Source organism: Acipenser ruthenus, chromosome 17 (assembly GCF_902713425.1).
Source record: "Acipenser ruthenus chromosome 17, fAciRut3.2 maternal haplotype, whole genome shotgun sequence".
In the NCBI taxonomy this organism is placed as follows: Eukaryota; Metazoa; Chordata; class Actinopteri; order Acipenseriformes; family Acipenseridae; genus Acipenser; species Acipenser ruthenus.
Window position 1 is genome coordinate 10,946,114 of NC_081205.1, and position 9,857 is coordinate 10,955,970.

Consider the following 9,857-nt stretch of genomic DNA (forward strand, 5'->3'; position numbering starts at 1 on the left):
TCAATTTGGTAACCAATTCATGAATTATATTAGGATTCTATACAGAGACAACAATAGCTCAGTTGGCCTTTCTAATGGTACGTCACTCAGGTTTAAGATAATAAGAGGAATCTGACAAGGCTGCCCTCTGTCCCCCTTTCTTTTTGTTTTGACTGCGGAGACACTCTCCATCTTAATAAGATACAGTAATTCATTTGAAGGAATTAATATTGCTGATCATCAATTTCTTATTAGCCAACTTGCTGATGACACGACTCTTTTTCTGAAAGATAAAGAGCAGGTTGCTGGAGCTCTAAATACCCAAAACAATTTTACCAATGCTTCTCGTCTTTGTCTAAATTTAAATAAATGTAAACTGCTCTCAATCAAAAATTCTGCCTTTCTAGATTTGCGTATTCGTAATGTTAGTTTATTTGATTCCAAGTGCAGTAATAGATTTGTAAGACAGCACTTCTCAGACTTAGATTATACAAGACCTAAAGCTTGTGTGTCCTGGAACTCATTACTGAACTGCGTTGTTAATTGGAAGAAAACATAGACAATTTGTCATATGATCGTTCTCTTCTCTTCCTAATAAATTTTATTATTTTATTTGGAAAATATTACATACATAAATGCAAATGGATGAAAACCAAACCAAACTTTTCTCATTTTCGCTCTGATTGTAAAATATATCTCAATTCTTTGAAGATGTGTAAAGACAGGAGAGCTAGCAGAAAATTGGATGCCTTCAGTGGTACTGACTTTTGACAATATTCTTTTCTTTGAATTATTGTGAGAAGGAGGTTGGGATGGAGGAGGTCTCTGCAGCAATTGAAAAGCCCTGATAATAGATTTAAAAAAAAAAAGTATTTTCTTTTTATTATTATTAATTCATTGATTATGGAATGTATATGCCTCATTGTTGTTCATTGTGCAATTTTGATTTTTTGAATATTACTGTATCTTACTATATTAAAGTAAATAAATGAAGAAAAAAAAGAAGGTTGCATGTTGTGTGTGTTTGTGCAGGGGTTGCATGTTGTGTGTGTTTGCAGGGGTTGCATGTTGTGTGTGTGCTTGCAGGGGTTGCATGGTGGCATGGTGGGTGTGTGTGCGTGCAGAGGTTGTATGTTGTGTGTGTTTGTGCAGGGGTTGCATGTTGTGTGTGTGCATGCAGGGTTTGTGTGTGGAGGAGAATTGGGGTGCAGGTTTGATGCGAAAGACGGAGGGTGGGGGAAGAGAGGGCACATAAGGGAGTGCAAGGACAAGTCCAGGAGGGGAGATAGCAAGAGAAGAGTGTGTGTGGGGAGAGAGAGCGATAGAGAGGAGACAAGGGATCAAAGGAAGCAAATACTAGCAATATCAAATCATTTATTTTCATTTGACGCCCAGTCCCCTTCCCCTCACTTTATGGTTTTATTTTGTGCTCATTTTAATTATTGTAAACAATAAACGGCTTGAGCCTCCTTCTCACCTAAAAAAATAAAAGTACTGCTGCGTGACGCACAAACCTTGAGTGCCTCACAAAGGCTGCTTGTACCGTGGCAACTCACCACGCTGGGGAGTCTCTTTCTGAAGGCGTTGCTATAGTAACCACAGCTTGATGAGGAACCTACTGGATTTGGAGCAGTAAGAATGTGTGCTATTTTAATTATCATAATTGCTTTAATTGAATCTGATATTATAGGCGACCTGAGGAAAATACGTTTTACAGTAAGATCCCAAGATGAGAGATGATCATTGTTAAGGAAGTAGAATAACACTAGCACTGGAGATTTTGAAGAAAGACGGTAAACGAATGCAGCAAGTTTATAAAATGGAGGACAGAGCTGTGAACAAACTACTGTTGTCCATGTTTCCTTCTTTCAAGTAAATAGGACAAGATTACATCTCTTTTAATGGAGTAAAACTGTCAATTTCTTGCCACGACATGACAATCGGCCTTATTCGTTTTGAATGAATGACTTTGTGCGACCTGAGGAAAATATTTTTGCTTGGTGAAAACGTTCTTTCATTGACTAAATGTTTTGCTTCCTCACAAAAGAGAATACCTACCTCTCGACTACAGAGTTTGCTCTTCAGTTGTACGGCAAGGCGTTCGTCTCTGAACAGTATGGTTTGCGCTTCATGTCCAGACCTTGCCTTTCCATTCAGTTCAATGGGCTGAGATGCCAATTCAATACATCACAAGTTCAGAACAATTTAACAAATACAAAATCACAGAAAAAAATTGCAATAAAAAAAAAACTACTAAACGTATAGCTTGCTAAATTATTTATTATGATTATACAATCCAGGAATGACAACAGAAGTCAAAGACTGGAAAAGCAATGCTTTATGAATGCAAAAAACATTATTGAAATTAGGTGCGGGTAAATGTATGATAGAGTAATTCTCAGAAGCAGTGCTAGGACTTGCAGCTTTCTAATGCACACTGCAAGAAGCTCTCTACACTAATATCTCATTTGGAGCAAGCATTTCCGTATTTACCTTACTGAATGGATCTATTTTATTAGCTCGGCCTAATTTTCATACCAGTGTACTTGTAGGAATAATTATATCCTTTCCCTGTTTTCCAGTTGATTCCATCTGCAAAGGTCTCATGGGATCCTTTCAGGTAAAGACCGTTCAGGTTGGAATAATGGCAATTGTTATACCACCATGCTCCTTTATATGTCTCAGGACACTTACTCAAAGACACGTCTTGATCCTTCGTAGAAAATGGCATGTCGTTATGATACGCTAGAGAGTCATCTAGGGGCAAAACAGATTTAAAGAAAAAAATTATAACAGGAAGACAGACGTTTTAGTGGTGCCTATAATTTTAGTACTCTTGTGATAAAAGACAATGACAAACTGGGGCTGCCGCCAGCTCCATCTCCAGTCTACAGTCCAATCAGCAACAGGACATTACACAAAGAGTCAAACATATTTCTTTTTGCTGCAGTTTGAGATATAAAATCCTCGAGTTCTTTCCATTGGGCTGCAATAGGTAACCTCCACCATCAGTGCAAGAGTGACATCTGCCAGCCCTCAATCCTAGCTGACAGCGTCCCACTTGAAATGGATTTGATCTCAATACACTGCTGATGGAAATGAACAAGTGTGGTTTCAAATGGCGTTCAAGTACATGTCCCATAACATTGTGAAATGGGTGTAATGTTATTAATTGTACATAAGTGATTGTGAAGACATTTGTATTTTGATGCATCACAAATGATGTTTAAATAAAAGCAAAATTAAATTTGTTTATCAGGCTAAAAGTGAATTGCATTTGGCCCTTTGAAAAAGCATTCTTTCATTAAGGCTTTGTGAATCTGGCTCAATATAAATGGTGCTTTTGTCTCAAAAGCCAATCATTCATATTGTCAAATTGTGATTGGAGGAGGATAGATCTGAGTTGTCAGTTAGAAATTGGCCCATCAGTAAATCTCACATGTATGTGTTCAGATTAGTCACATTTAAACAATTTGCATAGGGGGTGTAAATGCATTATATTTCAATCATAAACATTTTATAGCACTAGGAAATTAAAAAGAAAACTTACCAGCGGTACCACCTGTAAATTCACCCAGTACTAGCTTGTACTTCTCAGATTCCCCCAGGATTTTAAATGACTGGTATTTTGCAAAGGTTTTTACATTGTCAAAGTCTTCAAAATCAATACGTAATTCATGAGAACCTGGAAGAATAATAATAGTAAATATTAGGCACAATGTACATCCAACTGTACTTAACAAGGCTGTCATTTCATTGAGGGGTTCTGGAAACCACAAGAGCCTCAAGAACCCTGGGATGGAATTCAAGTTTTACATGTAGACGTGAGAGATCAGAGATTCATTTGATATTATTGTTTTCTGTATAATTCTCTATTGTAGTTTTCTGCCTGCAGGGCTGCTTCTTAACAAGACTCACAGAAGCTGATTTTGTGAAAAGGTGGGGAAGCACACAATACCTCGGGGGCAGGGCAATCAAAAACCACTCTGCAGCGAAGGAGCTTTTAAGAAAGTTTGCAAACTTCACCCAAACTGAACTTCTCTCCAAGTAGATCAATTCCCTGTTACTTAGCAACATTTGAGGAGTTGATAATACAAAGCTGGAAAACAAAGAATCCAGACTCCTACAAAGATCTAATCAATAAAAAAAGAAATATGCAAATGTAACAGGGTCAAGAATGCCCTGTTCATATTTATTTTACACTTGTATGTTATTATTTTTATAAGATTGTTTAATTGATGTGATTAGTGCACGCTTTGTGTTGTCTGACACTTTTTGATAATTGATTTGTATCACGTTATGTTGGCTTCTCCACCCGCTTCCCTATGTTTCCCCTGTTGAGCACCTAGTAATTGAATTATTGATCAATTTCATCAATAGCACATGTTTCTACAAACAGGATGGCAATCCTGGTGTTTATATGTCTGTGCAGGAGTGGAACACAGTGTTTGGAGCGGGGAACGATGAGTGAGAGAGACGGAAACGGACCAGTAAATGGAGCATCCCGACAATAAATATTGGGCTTATGGTATGCCGGTGTTGAATAATGAGCGCGATCGAGTGTTTTTAGCCTATTTGGTAGTCGATTGGAGTTTAAGAAGTGCACAGAATAGGCTATATTGCGATGCTGGTTTCTCTCTCGCTCTCTGTGTGTTCCCTCCCCTGCATGGACATTGTGTGTGTGGGGGGGTATTTGTACTTTTGTACCGTGGTATTATTGTTTTTATTGTGACAGTTTTACCGTGTCTTTGAATGTGTATCTCTACTGTATTGCTGGGTAGCAGCGTTGTTGATTTGCACTTTAATCCATGACCTCAATAATGAGAACCTTGTTTAACTGCTTGAAATCTTGCTACCTGTTAGTAGGTGAATGGAATTGTTGTTTTATTATCAGTACCGTTTGAAACTAGGTGTTGCTATTGGAAGTTTACAATAAACAAACGCTTGTTAAAATGTATCTCTGTGATTTTCTTGGCGACCTTGTTCCTACATTTTTAGATCTGTCATCTGAATAAAAAGAACCTAAAGGATTTTTAATTTGTTCGGTGCCTTATTGCACTGAACATGTGTAGTCAGGCTACATTAGTACTTTTATATTCAACACCTGCTACATCTTGTGATATTTTGGAATTAAAGGCAGGTTTGTGGTGCGTTTGTACGCTTCCGTGAGCGGGGAGGTGTTACACAAAGAAATAAAGTAAAAAGAGAAGCAAAGTTTACATAAACTGATATATTATAATTGTAAGTTCAGGACATTTCAGACAGTGTGTTCTTCAACTTCAAAAATGTCAATATCTAAGTAGAACTGAACACAATGCAAAACAAAATACTGTTAATATTTAAATTTCAAAAAAGAATCAGAATACTATAAATACTTTATTTTAATATTTGGCTGCAATATTTTGGCTTCTGCCTTCAGCTAGCATTGTAGAAATAGCCAGATAGACATCACTCTGAATTCATAATTCATATTGGAGAGTATGTGGACAATGATATGCTAGGATAAATGTATATGACAGAGACACTGTGTCCACCAGATGGTTGCTCAATACTGTCATTAGGCAGGATAGTATGTAACCTGTAGTGAATGTACCTGTTTCTGTTAATAAATGAATGTTGTCATTCCCCAGCCAAAACTCTGCCAACTTGCTGCCAAATCCTCTCTTGTATGAATTCCAGTCCCGAAAGAAGTCTACTGATCCATCCATACGTTTCTGGAATACCTGCAGTGGCATCAACAATAACTTTAAGATTAAATTTGAGAAAGAAACAAATACTGTGACATATCTGTATTACTGTCTCTGAACTCTCTCCAGCCGAGCAGAGTAATGAAAGTCACTCGGCAGCCTGTGGTTTCTGAACCTATTTAAGTTTACACACTTACCGAATTAGGGGATGTTTTTAACCACAGGTTGGGAACCTCAGAGCTAAGGAACGAGGGAAGGGTTTGTTGGATGACTTACAAGCCAGCCTCCTCCGTCTGTGTCCATGTCACAGTACACACTGATGCTTTTGTTGCTCTCCGTGTACACTGTGTACCAGCCACTCAGTGTGTGTCCTTGTTCTAGCAGCTCCTTACAGTTCTTAGCGCCTGCAATGATAGCACAACATACATTCAAATGTCATTTTAATGAGGTTTTCATCATTATTATTTATTTCTTAGCAGACTGTAACAAGAAGAAAAAGTAACGTGAGAATGTGCACATAACACAAGCCTTGCCATTTAAATATTTCTATAGAACAGATTTACCTTTGTCTCCTTGTGTGACCATTCCAGTTGGTCCAGGTTCACCTTTCATTCCTAAAAAGCACACAGTATAAAGTAGTTCAGAAAACAGACACCCTGATCCACTCTCTCCTCCACACGCCCCTTTGTTCAGAGCTATCATAAGAACAGAGGAAATGTTGACATGAGGACAGGCCTTTGAGGCCTTTGCTAGCACACCGGGTGCCTCTTCTGGAGGAACTGAAATGTGATAATATTGTTCAAACTAGAACACAAGTATATGCCTCACCAGTGAAATCTAAATACAGTTTTATAGAATTCAAGCATTCTGTTCACCTTTGTCACCAACAGGACCCATCTTCCCAAAGGCTCCAGGTTCACCTTTCGCTCCTATAAAAGCATAGAAGACCTTTTAGAAGTACATCCGGTACACTCTCTACTGTATACTGGTATTACTCAAGCTACTGCACATATAATAGAGTTCTGACAAGAACTAACTCTCAGAAAACTCCCAACTAAACATCCCTGTAAGAAAACATCCCTAAATAAAAGGAGGAATGCTGATAGCAAGAAGTTGGAAAATAACAGGATTACTCAGGAATAGAATGAATGAAACAAAAATACATGATAAAGACAACGAAAATGTCATGAAAAACATAACACGAACAAAAGGCAGACCATTCTTATCCCTCAAATAAACAACTCAATCTGCAAGTGCAAACAAACAGCCACAGCTCCCACAGCTGTGTATTTTTTATATGTCATTTTTGTGCTTTGTGTGTTTTTTCTGGATATATTTTTAGATTTCTAATGTATTTGATTGCTTCTCAATCGCATACATTTTGTTTGTTAAGTTTGCAATCCAACTCAGTGTTAAGATTGCAATACAAACTAAATCTGCAGTGGACTCATATTAGCAATGGAGAAATGAAAGGGGTATGGAAGAAGGAAAACACAGATAGCCATTGGCTGCATTCCCCCACTCCCAGCCCTGACAGAGTTACGTAAATGAAAAGCACAAACACTTCCAGCTGTCTACAAAGTTGATCGACTTCCTGGAATTTAGAGGGACGTCAATAGCAGGAAATGTGAATAGGCTTATATTAGCACGGATTGCTTCATTTGTTTGGCACAAAGAAAGCTCAGTTTCATGTTAAGGGTTACTGTACCTTTAGCCCCCAAAGAACCTTGTTCCCCTTTACTGCCCGGTATCCCCGGAATGCCATTGGTCCCCGGCACCCCAGGAAATCCCGGACACCCCTGAAGGATAGTCAGCCTTTCCTGGTTATTCAGACCCACCAGTTTCACCTCTGGAACACAAGAGAGTGCAGATTCAGAAGTAATCAGTGTATACCGAAAACAAACTGGAAGTTTGATTAAAATAAAGAGGTCAATCATACAGTGATGCAACCTTATCACGGTGAAAGATACTGCATCTGTGAACACAAGATACAAACCCACTAAATACAGAGCTGAGAAGGTCTGCAAACTGGAAAGAGTAGCTGAAAAAGTACAGGAAAGGTAAATCTGCATTTCAGCACTTCCTTTGATTTAGACAGGGGCCAATTAATAATTTCTCTAGTTTAGATTGTATATTGTGCTTCACAAGGGTTCACATATTCACATTTATAATTTCTCCCAATGCATGGTGGTTTAAAACCCACCTCCCCTTTATTCTTCATTAGCACATCAACCTGTATTTTATGATATGCAGATCAATGATTCATTATTATTATTATTAGAAAACTCCAAGTGAGGTTATTTGTTCCTCCATTTTCTCCCCAAGTTGAAATGTCCAATTTGAATGTCTCCTTGCCACTGTAACCCATGTACTGAAGATAAAGTTCTCCTCTCTTCCCCCTGCCTCGCCCAGCAAACAAAACGAATGCTGCGTAACATTTTAAAATAAGTAACAGTACTTACCAGGGCAGGTTTGTTCAGCATTGGTGTATGAAGTAAAGCACAGTATAAGTAATACAGTTGTTAATTTCTGGAGCAGCATTCTCCTAGTATTAGTGTGAGTGCCTCTCTTTCTATTGTAGTCCTTTATCATTGTGAAGTTTACCGTCGAGAAACACCCATTTTTATACTCAAGGCTGGACCTGAATCACCACTCCTTAAATATTTCTATTCCTAAGTGTACTGTAAGAATGTGAAGAGTCCAAACCAAATAGTTTGTGCTAGGTTCAGATATTCAGTTTATTATTAAAGGACTATTGAAAACAGGTAGACGCTCCAATACAGGCTATAAAACAAAACATATCCATTTTGTATAGGACAATGAATACACCGTGTTACAATTATTATTATTTTTTTTGGTTCATGGGTAGTAAGTGTTATTTCCTAATTGCTTATGCCTCAAAAGTATAGAAAATGGCTATTATTCCCCACAAACTTTGCTTTTGTGACCAGGACAGTGATATTTTGAAATTTACCTATTTTCCAGAACATTCCAGATAGATTCAGTGCTGAGTAAACTTGGAGTAACTTCTAGAACTTTCCAGTAATATAAATAGTAGTATAAATACAGGGGCCTTAAGAACACCAGTTCAGTTTAGTTCCAGCTGCCTAAGTGGATACATATCTGCATTTTTCTGAGATGGCATCAAGGTCATAGGAGACTTCAAAATGGTGGCATTCCTGATGGGTCTCCAAGGCGGTTTTACCAAGTTTCCCTGCTATCTTTGCCTTTGGGACAGCAGGGACACCAAGGCACACTACCACAGGCGGGACTGGCCACAGCGGACCGAGTTCTCTGTGGGGAGGAACAACGTCAAGTGGGAGTCACTGGTGGACCCCCGGAAGGTGCTGATGCCACCACTGCACATCAAATTGGGCCTTATGAAACAATTTGTCAGAGCTCTAGTTAAGGAGTTGGCAGCCTTCAAGTACCTTCAAGACTTCTTCCCTAAGCTGTCTGAGGCAAAGGTCAAAGTTGGTGTCTTCGTTGGACCACAGATAAAGAAGATCCTGGAGTGCAATGAATTCCCCAAGAAGCTCACTAGTAAGGAGAAAGCGGCTTGGAACAGCTTTGTCGCAGTGGTTCGGGGCTTCCTGGGCAATCACAATGCCGAAAACTATGTGGAGCTAGTTGAGACTCTGGTGAAGAACTACGGCACAATGGGCTGTAGGATGTCCCTCAAAGTCCATATCCTTGATGCTCATCTTGATAAATTCAAAGAGAACATGGGAGAGTACTCAGAGGAGCAAGGCGAGCGCTTCCACCAGGATATACTGGACTTTGAAAGCCGCTACCAAGGACAGTATAACAAGAACATGATGGGAGACTACATTTGGGGGCTGATTCGTGAAAGTGATTTACAGTATAATCGTCAATCTTGAAAAACTACTCACTTCTAAATCTTTCGTAGTCAAAAAACACAAATTTGCCTGTTTTCTCATTGGAAATAGGTAAATTTCAAAATATCACTGTCCTGGTCACAAAAGCAAAGTTTGTGGGGAATAATAGCCATTTTCTATACTTTTGAGGTATAAGCAATTAGGAAATAACACTTACTACCCAGGAACAAAAATTGTGTTACATAGTGATATTAATACAGAAACAAATGAATAAAGTAGAACACAATCTAGTTGGATGTGTACAGATCTAGCTCCCACGGCTGTGCTTCGGCACATTCATAACCACGCCCCT

The 9,857-nt window shown here is 38.7% G+C and overlaps 1 protein-coding gene across 1 annotated transcript; it reads right to left on the reverse strand.

Moving 5' to 3' along the window:
- Positions 1-2,241: 2,241 nt before the first annotated feature.
- LOC117423678 (ficolin-2-like) lies at positions 2,242-8,273 on the reverse strand. The gene is made up of 8 exons (XM_034039750.2): positions 8,129-8,273; positions 7,375-7,515; positions 6,542-6,595; positions 6,230-6,280; positions 5,943-6,070; positions 5,573-5,702; positions 3,530-3,664; positions 2,242-2,736 (listed from the first exon to the last, which is right to left on the reverse strand). The coding sequence occupies exons 1-8, from the start codon at positions 8,256-8,258 to the stop codon at positions 2,495-2,497; spliced, it is 1,011 nt and encodes a 336-aa protein (XP_033895641.1). The 5' UTR covers positions 8,259-8,273; the 3' UTR covers positions 2,242-2,494.
- Between the last annotated feature and the right edge of the window lie 1,584 nt (positions 8,274-9,857).

Coding starts and splice junctions, on each gene's coding strand:
- LOC117423678 (XM_034039750.2), bottom strand. CDS start 8,258: ATGATAAAGGACTACAATAGAAAGAGAGGCACTCACACTAATACTAGG. Junction 6,596..7,374: donor AGGTTCTTTGGGGGCTAAAG/GTACAGTAACCC, acceptor ATGCTTTTATAG/GAGCGAAAGGTGAACCTGGA. Junction 6,281..6,541: donor GGGTCCTGTTGGTGACAAAG/GTGAACAGAATG, acceptor TGTGCTTTTTAG/GAATGAAAGGTGAACCTGGA.